This window comes from Artemia franciscana, chromosome 8 (assembly GCF_032884065.1).
Source record: "Artemia franciscana chromosome 8, ASM3288406v1, whole genome shotgun sequence".
In the NCBI taxonomy this organism is placed as follows: domain Eukaryota; kingdom Metazoa; phylum Arthropoda; class Branchiopoda; order Anostraca; family Artemiidae; genus Artemia; species Artemia franciscana.
In genome coordinates this window covers 12,976,694-12,995,654 of record NC_088870.1, presented here as the reverse complement: position 1 = coordinate 12,995,654, position 18,961 = coordinate 12,976,694, and the positions used below count along the sequence as shown (strand labels likewise).

Genomic DNA, 18,961 nt, shown 5'->3' with positions numbered 1-18,961 from the left:
TGGGGTTGGGAGGAATGAAAGGGGGGAGGGAGACTTGTGTATTAATGAGTAAGAAAGATTGGATTTGTTTTTTTAGGTAAGTAGATATGTGAACTTTCGCGCGAATAAAAACCCTCATAGGTTTTCCCCAGCACGAAAGTGTTGTATTTTATTTATGTATTTGTGAATGTTGAAATAAAAACTTGAACTTGAACTTAAAAAACTTATTCAATCATTCATTCAGTACGATAGTCATTACAGACCAAGGATACGGCAATTAAATTTTTCCGGGGTAAGTGTGGCCAAATTTTCACTGAGGCTATTTTCAATTAATTAGAAATTAAGTAATATTCTGATTATAAATTATATATTAGTTAATTTTTTTATAGATTAATTAATAAATTAAAGCACTTTGGTTCAAAAACTTGGTATTAATTCTATTAGTATCTTGATTAAAATGAAAATGACTTGTTTTTAAAAAGATCTTCAGACCAAGAGTCAAATAAAACAAGGACCTAAGTCTCTAAGTGAATTATTTACTTAGGCCATGCTACTAATCTCACTTTATGTACCCCGGGGTTGGACCAAGCTAGCTTTGACGCGTAAAACGTGGACAGTGTTAAACTAAATTTAATGTCAAGAGGGAGAATAAAGAATTTAATAGTAGAATGCAGACCCACAAAGACACTACTTTTGAAATTGATGCAAGAAAAACGGGCAAAAAGGGGAATTTGCTTACCTGAGACTTGGTCCTCGGTAAGTCCGTGCTCGCCCTAGAAGAGAATTGCTGAACTTTAAAAATACACAGGTGGTCATTGCAGCGTGTTTCAAGGTCAAGCATCTGGATTTTTTTTGAAAGTTGTTTTTTTTGTACAAAATTTGATTTATTTTTTCAGAATTTCTGGATTTTTTACTCGAATCCTTAGAAGGAAGGATTTTTTCGGGGATATTCTTAAAAATTTCCTCCCTTCCTGGAGTAAGTATTCTACCAAAATATTATGAGTGTAGTCTTTAGTGTCCAAATGATACTGTTACAATAGTGTACGATAAGAAAATATTTTGCATTCAGCTAAAATACGCTGATCGCTAATAAAGATGTATTGCTCTTATAGGAAAAAAAAGACAACCCAAGTTTATGGTTATTTCTTTTCCAAAACAACTTTTCATGTTTAGAACGTTTCTTTACTTAACAAATTTACATCACCTCTCGAACAAAATAGGAGTTTCTACAAACTTTTTTATTTGTCAGCAGAAAAACTAGCTTTAAGTGCATTGTCATAACCTGACTTGAAAATCCATATCTTTTGGTAAGGCCAACTATTTATTGTATAAATAAACAGCTAAGGCCACCTTCACACTAAGGTCACTTTTTACGAAACATCTTTTAACTTTAACCAAAACCGAAAAATACATGAATCCTCTCTAACTTTCAAGACTGAGTGGCGATGAAGACAAAGCGTAAACAGTTGTAAAAATAGTGCGTATGTCTTATAGCCACCACACTCACGCTCTTGGTATGAGCAGAACTGGTTTCTTTTTGTGTTTCAGTATATACTCGGTGATAATCAGCTTATTGTGAGAGAGATAAACTGCAACGTATCTATATTTCAATCAAATATTTCATGTATAGAGTTGGTATTTTGGTCAGGTTAGATTAGAAGCAATTTAAATACCACTTGAAATTATGCGTTCTAGGCGGCCAGATTTCCATAATTCTCTGCTGTAATTTCCATAATTTTATTACTAAAGTATTATATTTTCATCATATTTAGGTATATTTCATTAAGGCTAACCTAACTTCACTTCTTGAGTGTGGTGGGTGTAAGACATAAGTACCGTAAAAATTAGCTTTATGAACGATCTTATAGCAGGGGAACACGACGTTTTTGATTTCCTAGGATATTGGTGAAAACGTTTATGGTGAAACTCGTGGACATGCTGAATTCACTGATACAACTTTCTCATAAACATAGCGCTATTTGCAGTTTTATTGTTCTGGTAAAATACGAAAATTTTGGTTCAGCTCATGATTTATAAAGGATAGCTATTTTAATTGACTTAACAGAAATATCTGATTCTCTTCAGTTTCCTATTTTCTTTGGTCCATTGCCCTGTTCATTTACTGTCCTACATCGTGATTTATATCGTGATCTTATTCGAACTACTACTAAAGAAAGGGGCATATTAAGCATCAGATGGGGATTTCATCTGGTTGGGGTTAAACTTATTTTTGAAAATTACTCTGTTGTAATCGTGGTAAATGTCTATATTCCAAGGTGTTTGCCTCAACTTTCTTTTATTTTCCTACAACCAGATTCCTTACTTTTCCCACCATTGTTTTTCCCAAAACCGTATTCCTTTTTTATACCTCTACAATAATCTTTTTTTTCTACAAACACAACCTTTTTCTCATAACCTATCCCCCAAATTTGTCTCTTTTTTCCCAGAAACATCTTTCCCAAAAATACAATTGTTGTCATCTACTACCTTTTTTCCTCACAACCTATTCTTTGTTTTCGTACCATCGCAACCTATGGCTAGCTAAAACCACAACCTTTGTTTTCCAAAATCAAAACGCTTTATTTAACCCAACAACTAACATTTTTCCTTCCTAATCTTTCCTTTTTCTTACATATACAACCTTTTCTCCCACAATATTTTGTTCTCGCAACTTATTTCCCCTACAATTTTTCATTTGTTTTTCTACAACAATAATCTTTGTTTTTCCAAAACAACGACCTTTGTTAACACAACCTTTTCTTAATGTCGGACCTTTGCAACATTAAGATACTTCTTAATAAACATTGACAAATGCAAGTCTATTTCTCGAAAATTTTCGTTTCCTTGTTAGGATAAGGAGACTTCATTAAAATACGAATTGCTAGAAGATATGCAAAATTTTTGTATCTAGTATCTTTCTAACTTGAAATAGGAAGGAATAAGAAAGAAAATATTCAATGTTTTTCAACAGCCATAGATAAAAATGTCTTCAACTTCAAGAATCCGTAAAAAATAAAAAAATAGACAGCCCATAAAAACAGCAACAACCAGTTGCCATATCAAATATAAAGTGTATTTGGCTCTGTTGCGTCTTATGAGTCGAAGACAGGTCGACTAATGTCACATAGAAAATCAAAGACAAAATGTATACGACTACATATACATTAGACGTAAAGAGGATGGACCAAAAATAAATCTATATGAATGGTATATAAAGATAAGACAGTGTAGGAAAGGAGGGAATGAACATGTTCTAGTACATTTGACTTTTTGTAAGCCTGTTTCCCTTAACTCACTGACTTTTTAGCTCGTTTTTTAACCATTTTTTGTACTATGTTTATTCACCTTTTTGAGAGTTTACCAAATAAGTTATTTTTGAGCCATTTTTGACCACTTTTTAATCTTCAGTTATCTCCGAAAAAAAACTTAAAAATCCCCCCTCTTGTGTACTTCCCCTTGCATAAATAAAACAACGGAAACAGGTGATAGGGTACAACAGAAAGTTTGAAACATAATACGAAACTTGGTAGCGAGACTCAAAAGTCAAAATAATGAATATAATTTTGCTTTTAAACTCGTCTTTAAAATAGCCTAAAAATAACCAGCTATAAGTGTTTGGTTTTGTACAATTCCTCTCAGAGGGGGCTCGTAACATTGTTTAAAATATGATTGATTTTATTAACTTCATTAGGAGCATAAGCTGCAATTTAAAGAATTTTTTTATCTTGTTATCTCAAACGACACTGTACAGTTGAAAAATAAATTTCATTAAAAACTAGTTTTTCTAAGAAGAAGTATGCCGTTCTCTTTAACAGAATAACAATCCTAGACCCAAATAGTGTGAGACTACCACTCCATTCTTAATCAATATTTTTATTATTAAATTAAAATATTTTTTCCTCAAGAATCTAAAAATATAAGGGAGCGAGGAGCGCAAAATAGATTGGAGCGGGAGCGAAATTGGAGCAAAATAGATTGATAACAAGATTTTAAAATTCATTTTCCTTAACCTACCGACATTTTTCAAATATGCTGTTATGCCTTAGACCAGTTTGATATCTGTGCTATATAAGGCGCAATCTATTTTCCGATCCTAGTTTTCACATATATTAATATATAGAAAATTATATTTATTACTTGTTGAAACCCTTGTGAGCCCAGGGGCAAACGCTTTTGCTTTTTAAGGAATGGGGTATTTCTGTGAACTATTTGGTATAAGAATTTTGGCTTTAAAAGAAAGAAAACAGAATCAAGCTCTTCATGGAACGAACTGTAGATAAGGGTTAATAGTAACTGAAACTCCAAAAAAGAAATTCAATGGCAACTAAGGCATAAAAATAGCTTTTAATGCTGATTTCAAATAGATAAATTCATTAAATTTAAATTTAACTGTCAAAATCAAAGACCCCGAGAAAATTTGCCTGGTTTTCGAAGATGGTGGAAAACATCGACCCTCAAAAAGGTAAGTAATTCTAACGAAAATCCCATTATTACATTCACCATGTTGGAGAAGCACTCTGTAAAGGTTCCCATCTCCTATTCGCAAGAATGTGGAATTTTGCATGTTTTTTTTTCCAAGAAGAATGATCATGGATAGGTGTTTATTGATTTGTCTGTTTGTTGTTGTTATTATTTTTCCCAAGGGTAATACTGTTAAATCGATGATTCAAGAAGATTGGGAGAGGGTTATCTCGAACAAAAATTAAAAGCCCTAGTGGCCTTTTTAAGTAACCGAAAATACTGAGCCAGATGAGGGTCTTTTTACTGTCCTTTTGTGGCACCAAACTATGATTTGGGGATGAGTCAATTTCTCCCTTCATTTAAGCTAACTCTGAAGAAGGGTGTTGCGGGGTGATACCCCCCTTTTTTGTTGTATATTTTTCTCTGACATTTAGTATAAAGCTTCATTTAACAAACTGATTTGCTTCATATTTCCTAAAATACAATGATGTTTAAGTTTGAATGAGTTATTATGCAGAAATCGACATCTTGATTCCAAGGAACATTTCGATGTACCCCTGCATTATGGGTTCTGGGGATGGGAGAAGTAGTGCCACTTTTTTCACAACAACCTTTTCTCTATGTAGTAAAATATTCAAAATATGTCAGCACAGAGGTGGAAAAGGCCAGGCGTGACACCCATATCATGAGCCTCATCAGGAAATTTTTTAGGGGAGAGGGTTGTCAAGTGCTGTCATGAGTTTCGTTTTCATCGATTTGAAATGACAAACACGGTATTTCTCTTTTCCTTTAATATATAATGTTTTAATGTATCTTGACATATTTATACAATGTATTTAATCATCAGAGAACCCTCTTGTAGAGGTCACGATTGTTTCAGCCACGTAGTCAAGTCAAGTCTTTACAAATGATTTACCCCACCCTTATGATTTCGATGACTGGATACACATAGAGTCTTTCGGTTTACCTCTGCTCCCTCCCTCAATTTAACAAACTGATTTACTTCTTCTCCAATCTTTTCCTTTTTTTCTTATGAATAATAATGCCCCTCTCCGTCTACCTGAAATTCTGTATGAAAAATATTAATAGAAGCTCATTGGAGAAAAATACATTTCATCGAAAATTCCGAATAAATATCCAAATTTTGTCAAAGATTTTCCCTTTCTAACAAAGGCAACATCTTAGAAAAAATAAAAAATCAATGAAACAAATATGGGAAGGGACATATCCCCACCAGATTCTTTGTCGTGTTAGATTTTTTTTGAAGAAGGGAGGAGGGGGGATGTTTCTGAAGAAAAAAGTATTTTTGTATTTTCACTGAAATTTTGAAAAGAGTCAAATCTGTCTCCGTTCCGTTTTTTATGTTTTTGTGAGCTGATATCCAACCATACATTCGGGAGGAGGTAACAGTATATAGCCTAAAAAGAACATTTCCCATGCTTTTTTCCGTTCTTCATTTCGTCAAAGTTGATTCAATTTACGGGTATTAAGTTGAAAAATGAGTGACGCATTGAAAAATGCATGTAATCCATATTGTATTTGTCTTGGAGGTAAAAATAACTGATGCGCTTTTAGGAATGATGCAAGTAAGTATTTTAGGATTTTGTAGAGTTGTTATCAGAATCTTGTAGTATCAGAATCTTGTAGTATTTCATTCTCAATAGTCCGGATTTGGTATAAGGAGGAGTTTGCCACCAAGGTTCAGCAAGGTTCAGCAAAGAGTTGGGGCAGAGTTGTCAAGGAGGCTTTACCATCGTCCAAGGGGATTCTACTTCATTCTTTAGAGATAAACAGGACTGTGGTACACAATCCAAAGGAAAAGGCTGAAGCTCTTGTTTAGGCTTTTGCCGAATTTTCGAATCTGGATGAAGACAGTAGAGAAGTACCAACCAAATTTCTCGAACCAAACCTTTACTGTTCTGGATCATGGGAATTTTTCTACTCCTAACTAACATACTTTGCATTTCGCACCATTTTGAAGTGACCAAAGCCACAGGTTCTGACAACATAACAAATGTTGTCTTCAAATCCTGAAGCACCGAACTAGCTGGACCATTGTCATTGCTTTTTTGGATATGCTTTTGCTCCAAAACCTTTCCAATATCATGGAAATCTACCCATATTATACCTTCCCTTAAGCCACATGGCAATCCAACGAGGGTGGGCTTCTATAGGCCTATTAGCCTACTCTCCTGGGCTGGCAAAGTCTATGAGAGCATTTCTAATACGAATTTCCAACAGTTCCTGGAATCAAATGACTTTCTTTGCGATCGCTGATGCAGGTTGCGGAAGAAACGCTCAACATTAGACTGTTTAGCGACCCAGCATCAGGAGTGGATTGAACTTCTGGCAATGGGGTATGAAATTTGGCTATGGTCATTCGAAAATGCCAAACCTTCTGACAGAATATGGCACCGTGACCTGCTAAAGAAACTTCATGCGTACGGTGTTCATAGATGTCTGTTAAGAGTTATTGAGAGCTTTCTTTCAGATCGTTCACTGGGGTTATCCTTGACGAGTTTATTTCCAGCAAATATTAAGTTAAAGTAAGGGCTCCTCAGGACAATGTCTTGGAACCTACACTCTTCCCTATCTTCATAAATGACATGGGAGACACGTGTTCGAGCCCTCTGAATATCTTTGCCGACGATACCACGACACGCTGAGCCATCCCAAAACAAAAAGACTCAACACGAGCTATTCCTTTCCCTACGGATGAATCCTTATAGAATCGAAAAATCGTCTGATACATGGATGATAAACTTTAATGCGTCGAAAATAAAGGAGCTTCTTATTACCCGACCAAAGGTACCGCGTGAACATCCCAGTATCATTTTCAAAAATGAAACTATAAAGATACTCGACGAGCTTCGTCTACTGGGAATTCATTTCTCAGCCGATACTATTGGAACAACCACCTTGATTGGCTGAGAGCCTCCTACGCAAGAAAGCTCGGAGTTACTTTTCGCTGCAAAAATCTTCTTCAGTCCAACCCAATTATCCGACAAAAATGGTAAGAACTGGACAATTGAAAAATTTTGTTCCATTCTCGGAATTAGCCATTAATCAAGTGGAGGGAGTAGTAAATTCAAATAAGATGAAGAATTAATCAAACAGTTCGTGGTAACGAACTGTAGTAAGGAGCGACCCGGCTCAATAGTAACCAAAACTCTAAAAACTGGAATTTTGATACCTATAGCTACATCAAAAGTCATATTTTAATGCTGATTTTAAATATTTAAGTTTTATCAAGTTTATTCTTACCCATCAAAAGTTACGAGCCTGAGAAAATTTGCCTTATTTTAGAAAATAGGGGGAAATACCTCTAAAAGTCATATTATATTAACAAAAATCACACCTTCAGATTCAGCATATCAGAAAACCCTGTTATAGAAATTTCAAGCTCCTATCTATAAAAATGTGGAATTTTGTATTTGCAATTTTGTATTTTTCAAAATTTCAACTGGAAGTAAGTAGCTGCATTAAAACTTAAACGAACAGAAATTATTATGCTTATGAGGGGCTCACCTCCTCCTAATACCTCGCTCTTTACACTAAAGTATTTTTAGTAATTTCAACTATTTATTCTACGGCTTTTGTGATTCAGGGGTCATTCTTAATGAATTGGGACACAATTTAAGCTTTAGTGTAAAGAGCGAGGTAATGACGAGGGGGCGAACCCCCTCATATATGTAATAAAAACATGAGAATACAAAATTTCGTTACGTAAGCTAATTTATAAGTTATGTATACCTTTTACTAATAAAAACAATCGTAAAAAATTAAAAGTTCTAGTTGCCTTTTTAAGTAACCAAAAAATCGGAGGGCAACTAGGCTTCCCCCCTCCCCCTCCTTTTTTCTCAAAATCATTCGATCAAAACTATGGGAAAGCCATTTAGCCAAAAAATTAATATGCAAATTTCGTTTTAGTCATTCCTCTGCGGAGAGCCAAAATCAAAACATGCATTGATTCAAAACGTTCTTAAATTAAATAAAAAACAAGTTTTTTTTATTAACTGAAAGTAAGGAGCGACATTAAAACTTAAAACGAACAGAAATTACTTCTTATATGAAAGGGGCTGCTTCCTCATCAACTCCCCGGTCTTTACGCTAAATTTTTTTACTGTTTTAAAAAGTATAGTTAAGAGAAAGAGTCAAACTTTGGTGTAAAGAGCGGAGCGTTGATGAGGAAGCAGCCTCTTTCATATACGAAGTAATTTCTGTTCGTTTTAATTTTTAGTGTTACTCCTTACTTTCAGTTAAAAACCTGTTTTTTTTATTTAATTAAAGAAAAACGTGACATGGGGATAATTGATGAAACATAATTGATAAAATACTTTGCCTAAAAATTTGGATTGCAATTTAAATTTTGACAAAACTTGAACGTCTAGTCAAAATTTTTAATCATCAGTAATTTTGCGTAATTAGTTTTAAATAATAGTTTTAAAATAGCATTTTGGGTGCAAAAAGAGGAAATTATTAGTCATATGAACTGAAAACCTGGGTAGTTCTTAGTCTTCTATTGGTTCGAGACCATCCGAATCCCCATCCTGTAGACCACATTGACTATGTACCATTCTATTAGAAGAATGCTTTATCCGAAATTTTTTTTGTGAATATTAGGTGTTTAAATATATGTATACTGCATTTATTAAAAGATAATTTATTTTAAAAAGCTCCTGTCTAGTTCAAAAGAAAAGATAAAAAAAGACCGTTGCAAATGATTACCAGCAAGTTTTGTTTTCTTAACTTTTTTATTTTAGGCTTCTTTCTCCTGATATTTAATTACGGTGTAATTTTGTGCGTAATTTTAATGCGGAGTGTCGTAAAAAAGGACAACAAAACAAAAATCAAACTTATGGCGCTAAGAGTCATTGCTACCAATTCCAAATTTGATTTTCCTCGTTAAGTCCGCTGGATATGCTTGACTGATCTTTGAAGTTTTACGCTAATCAGAGGAAAATAAGTTTGGCCCCCTTTAGTGTTCCACAAATCGATTCAACTATTTTTTCAATTTATTTTTCAAACCAAAGTTTGGCACAGTAATTGGTAATTTTTGCAGTAATCCATCAAAATATCAGTAATATCTAACTTTCTGTATAGTAAATAGATCAGTTCATTATAGCAGTTCAGTTATAAGAAGCGGGTCAGTCCAATAGTAACCTTAACTGTAAAGAATTCTTTAACAGTTAATATATCAAAGAAATAGTTTGTTATGTTGATTCCAGATATGCACAATTTATTAGGTTTAATACTCCTTGTCAAAAGCTAACTTTTGAAAAGTAACAGGTTCTAAAAGCGGTCACAGGCAAGGCAGTATCCGGGAGGGGGATCAAGTCCTCCTCAACTTCAAGTAATAGAGTGAGCCGTACAAGAATTACGAACAGACCATTAGACTTAGGAAGACGAGGCCTAAAAGAGTCAAAACAATGAAGAAGGCCGAAATCAACCTTTTTGTGAAAATTTCACACCTCTTGTTTCTTTTTATAAGACGAAAATTAAACTCGAGTATTAAAAATACAGCCTCTAAATGCGTACTTTTAATAAACAGCTGCCTTATTCAATCTGAGAAACCCTAAATCAGTCATCATATTTTGGTAGAGCCAAGACTTTTACCATAGAGGTAGCATGAGCTCTCGAATTCAAATTTCTTGCCAGAAATTCTTTGTAGATATATAACAACGAAAAATTTTTAATAGTAGTTTCCTAGTCAACTTTTTAGTTAACTAATAATCTGTATATAAAAAAAAAAATTCAAAGTAAGCACAGAATTCCAAAACAAAAGGCAAATTCTACTTATTAGTTAACTAGTAAAAAAAAGAAGAAAACTAGGCTTTTGGTGATTTAAGCTTCAAAGACTTATTGTTGCCAAGCTTGCTAACTGCCGACGTCTAAAAAGAGCCCAAATCAAGGGCCAAAAAGAGGGATTTTTGCTAGAAAAAAGTACACGTCAAAATATTTGCACGCGTGCGGCTACCACAGCCACTCTTACGTCAGTTGTAAATGGTTATACGTTACCCTGCGATAATTAAACATATTACCTTTAAATTTTTTAAATGTATTTAAAATAAATTCAGAAGGGCTCCCAATTTAACTTTACCTCTACATAAAGAGTTAGATGATAATTGTCATTATTTTTATGGCTAAGAGGTAATGCTCTGCAAGAATTTGTAGGGGTTAATTTTGATCACTTGGACTATTAACTGAATTATAGTTGACTTCATTAAATATTTAGATACATTTTTGTCCCCAATTTGTTCCAATGTTCTGAAAAGAATACTAGAGGTCTCAACTACAGCTAGAGGCACAGCTGCAAAACTACAGGTGGCTTTGCAGCTACTGCTGCTTTGCCGCTGGCTTTGCAGCTACACTGGCTTCACTGTAGTCAAGTAAAGTACCGTACTGTAGCAGCACAGCTTAGATACCAATATATAGTTATGAAAACTCGATTTATTTTTGGGACACAGTGCGTGGTAGCGATGCTAGCGGCTGGAGACAGGAAACTGATATTGGTATCTAATTGGTAACAGGAAACTGGTATTGGTATCTAAGCTGTGTACGCAACAGAACAAAATTGTGTTCCCGCCTGTGGTGTTGTAGTACGATCTACGCGTCGGAGCGCGGGCTTAGAGAGGGCGCCAAACTCAGAGCTCTGTACCAAAAGTTTCTCATAGGCAAGATAGGAGTTTTCATAACTGTATTGGCTGGTATCTAAGCTGTGTGTAGCAGCAAGATAAAATTGATGAAAACATTTTCAGTCGTACAAAATAATTCTTCTTCTTCCTTTACTAGATTTACTCCTTCTTTCATTTTTTGTAAATTTATTACCAATGTTTATATGAAATGAGTAATTTCCTGGGTAAACTTCCAGAAAGTGAATAGCTGCTTGTTCATTGAATGTACTGCTTTGCTTTGAGTATATTAAGTTTGAGTATATTAATGAAAATGAATAATTGCGAATGAGACAAAAGTTCTGAGAATGGGGTATTTTAGATCATGTACATCAGAGAAAAAAATTTTTTTGGGTAGTTTATCCCAACAACACAGACGTGCAGTTTAAATTGGCTACTCTGTCAAAATAAAATTAATAACTTGCAAAAAATATTCAATGATATAAGTAACACAACATTCCATTTCGTTGCATTTGCAATGCTGATCGAGGAGAAGTCGGGACCCATCAATGACTACACAGAATTCCATAGATAATACTAAAGTTAATAAACCAAAGTCTTTTTATATCTCCTAAGAATGGCTGCGATAAACAGCTTTTAAATTATCTTTATTAAACTTGAATCTCCGCATTTTCACTTGTTAACTTGACTTTGATCAACTTTTTGTTAAATGGTTAGAAATAGTGGAACGACGACTGGAGGACGGCACATGCAGAGATAACATAGCTCATACCGGTTAAATCATTTATATTTTGTGCTCAAATAATTTGATTTCGTCAATACGTTCTTCTAATATCATTTTGTAAATAATCAATATATATATTAACAAAAATAATCAATAATAAATGATTAACAAAAAGTGTACAATTCCGGTCCGTAGAGATAAAAAAACAACAACAATGAGCTGTACACGAAAAGTGTACAAGTTGGTTATCCTGTAAAAATTTTCCGTAAAATTTTTCATTACATGTCTGTATAAGAGAAATTAGCTTACACTCAAAGCAAATGGCTGGTGACGGAATACATTCGACTTATATAATTCGGGCTAAGCATTTTCAAATTAGGAGGGGAAGGGGTACAATATTTGGACAGTGTTAAGTTATAAAACAATTCTTACTTCATAATATGCAGAACAATTGTAACTAACACATTTTGCATACACACCCATCACACTTCACCCTCCTCCCCTAATGTGCAAATATATAACCCAAATTTGTTTGCAAAGTATTATATTTTCATCGTGCTTTGGTGTTTTTCCTTAAGATTTACTTAACTCCACTTCTTGAGTGATGTTGCTATAACAGATAAGTACGGAAAAAATGTTTTTCTTTTGCATTAAGAAAAACTCCGAATAATAAATAAAGCTCAAATTGCGTTAAGTAGTAAAACTAAATGCCACATATTCTATTTTTTCAAGTCCAAATGCAAAAACTTCCCCTGGCTTGCGAAAAACAAACATTTATGACCATTCAAGACATTTTCATTATGGACTGTACACAGTAAGTGTACAAGTTTCTAATTCTGATTTTTACTCGCCTGTAAAGTTTGAGATATTTCAAAATATCAAGACATCAGAGTCAGGGCTGTCAAATTTTTTTTAAGGAGTGTGTCATATTTTTTCGAAAATGTGCTTTTTGTGTCATCTCAGATTCCATAGTGTGTCACAAAATGTGTCATATTTTTATGCTACAAGTGGTATCACATTTCATTGTCAAATCTTTATTTAGAGTTTTGAATATATAATCTTTTCCAAATCAGTTCAAAAAGGAGTAAACTTAACCTTATCCTATTATACTGGGAACATGACCTTTTTATGATGTCGTGAAAGAAATAGAAACATTTGATTAAATTAATGTTACACACTAAGGATTTGTGTCTTGGCAGCTAACAAGGCAAGTTTACATTTATAAAAGTTTTTGGGACAATCAATTCCGACAGTAAATTGAAAATAGACTTTTTGTATGACGTTGTAATCGTAATCGGCTCTATACGTAATAGGCTTTATTGGCTAAGCTTTTTAATTACTCAATATGTAAGCCATTCACCAAGCTTCAAACTAGTATTTTTGTCATATTTGTTGGTGCCTTTTTTAGCCAGATGGATTATTCTGAAGGAAAGTCATCACTGGGAATTTGTAATCTTGTCCAAAGTTAGATACCCCTCCTGTACTCCTAAAAATGGGAGTGCAAACAGCTTTAGTAAACTGCATGCTGTTTACTATTAAGTACGTACCAGTTGGCTACATCAAATACTCAATCAAGAAGACAATTAAGCTCAGATATTCAGCGTGCATTTTGATTTGAAATTTCCACCTATGGCTGTTTTCTTCGCGTGGTTTAAATTTTAAATACGGTGATGGTATCTGTCCTACGCTATTCTCTTCCATTAATTTGTAGCTTTTCTGGGGGTAGAAAATTGAAATTTTACTTTTCTTTTATTACCATTTAAAAATCAAGACTAAGATGACAAAAATGAGTCAATTTATCGATTGTGTCATCATTTCATCTGAGTGTGTTATTATGTCACGCGACATCAAAATGTATCATATTGACACTAGATGTATCAACTTGGTAGCTCAGATCAGAATTCGATGCCGTTTGATGAAGATGAGGGCATCCACCTTCAATCAAATCAGCAATTCAAAAATTATTATTGAAATATTGATACATTCTCTTAGACTAATTGTTTCTGAACAGCCTAGCTTTGTTTATTATAATTCTTTTACAAAAACTATACTAAACCATTATAGCTATAAAATGTTGTATTTTCAAATATTTTTAAATTTTTTTAATTTTATCTTGTATTAGTATTGTATAAAACATTTCTCATATAATAAATAAAACTCAAAAACAAAATATATAACAGTAAAAGTGATTTCCTAGTTTAGGGCTTTAAATTTTTGGCAAAAGGAATAGTATTGACTGCATCTTTTAGATAAGGCGATTGAGAATACAGCCAATATTAAAACATTCTTTTATCAAGAAAGAATATCAGAAGGTGTTTGAGCAATTTGAACCGTATTAGAATTGTCTGAAGTCACTGATAGGCAATTTTTAACTAGCAAAAACCGTCCAGAATACCTAATCTCGTCCTATGGGCATAAATTCAGTCCAACGCTTGTTATTTAGGGAAATTAGTTAGATTGACAGACTGAAGTGACTAAATTAATTTTAAAAGCAAGTAAGTTTGGGGAAAAAACCCCTAAACCGCAAAAGGGTAAAATTACAGGCTTGAGCTGCTTTATTATATTAGAAAGTTTTCGAGTTTCATAAATGAAATTCTTCTGGATACAGCAAGGTTTAATATTTTTAAGCCTTAAAGTCTGCAGTAGAAAGAGCTTCTGGAGTTTTCTTCTCGTCTCCATCCCTTAAACTTGGAAACATTTTATGTTACCAAACTCTTGTTTGTAGTGATTTTTACTCTCGTGTAAATTTTGGATGTTAGGCTCGACTAATTCTACTTTTTAAGCAATTATGGTCAAGCAGCCAATAGATTTTTTTTTGTCATAGAATCAAAAAACCTAAGGCTAACCCCAAAAAATTAAAATCTAAGAAAAACAATTTTTTATGTCTTTCTTGTTATTTCAAAATTAAGAAGTTTGCAGGGTGGTGTCAAATATAGGCGCCACACTTAGGGCGTAGAATCTAAAAATGCATAACAAAAGCTATTTAGTTAAATTTTCACAGCGCCTTTTACCAATAAAACAATCTGTTGGTTCCCGAATACAATTATACTTCTGATAAATTTCTACATCATAGCTTCGAGCCTACTTTTTGCTGATTTTCACCCTCATCTCAATTCCATAAATTTGTGTCCTGTCACCATCAGAAACTGCATAAATTTACTTTCTTCTAAGATTCTAAGTGTTACACTCTGGGATATTGGGCAACACGACTATTTCTAACTTTTTGAGCAACTAAGGCCAGGTAGCCAAGAGACTAAAAAAAAAGAAAATAAAAGCTTACCAGGTCTATAGTTACCATCAGATCGTACTGATGCCTCTGTCCTTTTTTATTCTTTTTATTGAGTGATTTGGAGGAAGGAGGTCCTTTTGCTTGAATTTTATTAGATGAAGGCTTTAATGATGGTGCAACTTTCATGTGAGGTTTGTGACCTAGAATACAGCGTTGTCAATTCTGGCTAAAAATCCTTTATTGCCTAAATTAGATAGAAAAATGGGCACTTATCTGTTATCTCTCAAGAATACGCTTCGTAAAACTCGAGTACAAACTGGTTTCATCTGTCTGTATTGAGAGACAATTAGCTTACGCTCAGTGGAAAACAAGTGGCTGGTGACGGAATACATTGGACTTACATAATTCAGGCTAAACATTTTCACATTAGGAGGGGAAGGGGTAAAGTTTTGGACAGCATGAAGTTATAAAACCATTCTTGCTTCATAATATATAAAATAATTGTAACTAACACATTTTGCATGCACACTAGCCACACTTTATCCCTCCCTACCCTAATATGCAAATATATAACCCAAATTTGTTTCCAAAGTATTATATTTTCATCATATTTTGGTATTTTTCATTAGAATTTATCTAACTTCACTTCTTCAGCGCTGTTGCTATAACAGGTAAGCACCAAAAAAATGTTTTTCTTTTATATGAAGGAAAACTCCGAATAAGAAATAAAGCTGAAATTACATAATGTAGCACAGCTATATGCCAAATATCCTATTTTTTGTAAATAAAAATGCAAAAACTTCACCTGGCTTGAGAAAAAGATATATTTATGACCATCAGAAATTCAAGCACTAAGACATTTTCACTATGATCTCCTAGGCTACAGAATAGTTTAGTGAAAACTTAGAATTCTATCAAAGCCAAGATACCCAAAATGAAAGCAATAACCTTACCTAAGTGTATTGCTTGTTGATAACGGTGATAATACAAGAAGGGGGTTAAATACAGCTGATGTGTACTTTGCTATGGTGAATTCTTCTGTTCATTTAAGTGATTTTCAACTACCAAACCGTACAGCAGAACCTGTTTTGCTAAGACAGAAGTTTCATTTTCCTCAGTTTCCGTTTTTAGACTGCAAAGAGCGATGACTGATTCCTATCCACCCTATTCTTTTTTTCTCTCTCCTTATTTTCATTCCTTTTTAATTTTTTTATTCATTATGGTATTTAATCGTCAAGAGTAATTTTATTTGTTTTTTCAGAGGATGGTTTCGTCCAATCCCTTGTGCTTTCTTCTCTGCAGGGAAAATATTTATTTTTCGCTGCATTTCAACTCTGCGTCCCCTTCTTTGTATTTTTCTTTCGCTGCGTCTGATGTATTATGTTCTAATAATGAATGTTTTGATCGATTCAACGTCTTTCTCCTCTAATCAGTAAAGGGAGAAGTTGACGGCAAAATCATCTATGTCCTTATCAAAGTGTTGTTTTGCTATTGTAAAGATTGATTTCCGTATTTAATTCAAAGATTAATTTCCGTATTTAATCAACTGAAAGCAAGGGGAAACATTAAAGGGAGCAGAAAGTACTCCGTTTTTTATGGGGGGGGGGGCTGCCCCTACTTCTATTCTCACTCTTTACGCTCCAGTCTTAACGCTCTTTCATAATACATATTATTCATGTTCAATGACCCTTATGTTTGAGCTGTCTTTCTTTTTGAATTGTGATAAATAGTCTAACTTTAGCATAAAAAGCGGACGTCGAGGTAGGGGCAGCCTCTCTCACATATGTAATAATTTATGATTGCTTTAAGTTTTAATTTAATTTTTGACATTCCCAAGTGTAAAATTTCCTTCGGAAAATTCACCATAGGAAATTCTCTTCAAACAGAAAATTCTTCCCTTGAAAAACCTTCTCCTGTGCAGAAACTTTCGCCAAAAAAAAAAATTATGTAGCCTATCTCCAATAATAGATATTATGTCTGAACAATGTTAAATGCGTAGCTTACAGCCCTTGCCTCAAGGACTCTTGGGGGTCATTTCAACCCAAATGGCATAGTTAATGAAGTTTTCAACTTTGCTAAATCCAATGGTTGTCTCAAAACTTTGATCGGATGTCTTTTGGGAAAAAAGAGGCGGAAAGGGGACTACTTGGCCTCTAATCTTTTTAGTCGCTTATAAAGAGCACTCGAATTTTTAATCTCCTTTGGAATGAACCTTCTCAATTACTCAAGTACCACTGGTTTGATGCGATTACACCTGGTTGGAAACTAAAGGTACATCCGTAATCTTTCTTCCGGCAAAAATACACAAAATTCCACATTTTCTTTTATTTAATTAAGAAGCATTAATTAGTTATGTAAGAAACGGAGCCAGCATCGATGATTGCAGACAAGGAAGTAAATATCCATTTAAAAGGGATTATTTTCTCATTACTAGTGAATAAAAATCATTTTAGTTTCTCGATCATCACAGAGAAATAATATTATTATTTCTAGAGTCTTGCCATAGGGATAGGAAAGGATAGAGAATACATCCTTCTCCAGATAGAAGAATAGAATAAATAATGGAAGAGATAGATATAGATAGGGAGAAAATAAGAGGATTGAAGAAATAGATAATAGAGAGAGAGTTAGAGAAAGATAATGTGCCAGAAAAGAAATGACCAAATATGATAAAAATCTGTGAAAAAAACATCAAGTTGGATACGCAATACTATGAGAAAAAATTAATCCAAATGGGCAAAAAACAAAAACAACACAGTTAAACATCGAGTTAGTGCAGTTGAATATACACTGCAAGATATTCTACAGAAAAATGGATATTTTACCGTAAACATGTGACTGTTATATTTATTGGCTCAACCAAATACAACACAATAAAATGTTAATACGCCCAACAGAGAACAGAGGTCGTAAATGTTTGGGTAATTAACTTAGGGATTGAAAACATCAGCCGTCAATCTGCACCATAAAAGGTAAATAGAACAAATAAGGAAGACTGAAAAATTGAAATTGAAAGGCTAGAAGAAAAAAACAAAAAAAAAGTAGTGCCGGGTAAGCAGTGCACTGGGTATCACCCTAATATGTGCAAGTAATACAAACACAATAAAAAGGTTATGTGAAGGGTTTACGCTCCGTCACCAAAGGTCAGTAAACAATATTTGATATTTCTTTCAAATTATACTAGTTATGACCTCCATCCTAAATACACATCTTTTTATGGGGTTAGAATTACCTTTTCACTTTACATTCTTTCTATGGGCTTAGAATTTTGTACAAAGAACTGATCTACTTTTGAGTTCTTTTTGTCGCCTCAGAATTCAACATAAAAACGGAGAAATACAGAAAAAGAGAAAGAAATGGTGGAGCTATTAGAATTCCCTTTCCTACATAAGCTTAAACAAGAGCTAAGAGCTCATATGGCACTTGTGACGAGGCGAGAAGAGCTAAGAGCCAAGAGATCATATGGTATGAGCTCTAACAAAATTCTATGAATCAATAGATTGATTTAAAAAGGAAAATAAGAGGCTTAATGCCGGTCAAGATTTAAAATAAGAGCTCTGAGTCACAAAGTCCTTCTAAATATCAAAATTCATTAAGATCCGATCACCCACTCGTAAGTTATAAATACCTAATTTTTTCTAATTTTTCCTCTCCCTTTTGCCCCCCAGGTGGTCGAATCTGGGAAAACGACTTTATCAAGTCAAATTGTGCAGCTCCCTGACACGCCTACCAATTGTCATTGTCCTAGCACGTCCAGAAGCACCGAACTCGCCAAATCACTGAATCCCTCCCCCCAACTCCCCCAAAGAGAGCGAATCCAGTACGATTCTGTCAATCACGTATCAAGGACATTTGTTTATTCTATCCACCAAGCTTCATCCCGATTCCTACACTCCAAGTGTTTTTCCAAGATTTCCCCCTCCAAATCCCCACAAT

The 18,961-nt window shown here is 33.9% G+C and overlaps 1 protein-coding gene across 6 annotated transcripts in view; it reads right to left on the bottom strand.

The window, feature by feature from the left end:
• Window positions 1-18,961, bottom strand: part of LOC136030000 (uncharacterized) — a 169,334-nt gene that overhangs the window by 43,762 nt on the left and 106,611 nt on the right. For all 6 annotated transcript variants that reach the window (XM_065708602.1, XM_065708607.1, XM_065708606.1 and 3 more), the window contains 2 exons: window positions 15,077-15,225; window positions 719-752 (listed from right to left, as the gene is read on the bottom strand). In XM_065708602.1, coding sequence (XP_065564674.1) covers window positions 719-752; window positions 15,077-15,225 — 183 coding nt within the window. The remainder of the gene's footprint in view (window positions 1-718; window positions 753-15,076; window positions 15,226-18,961) is intronic.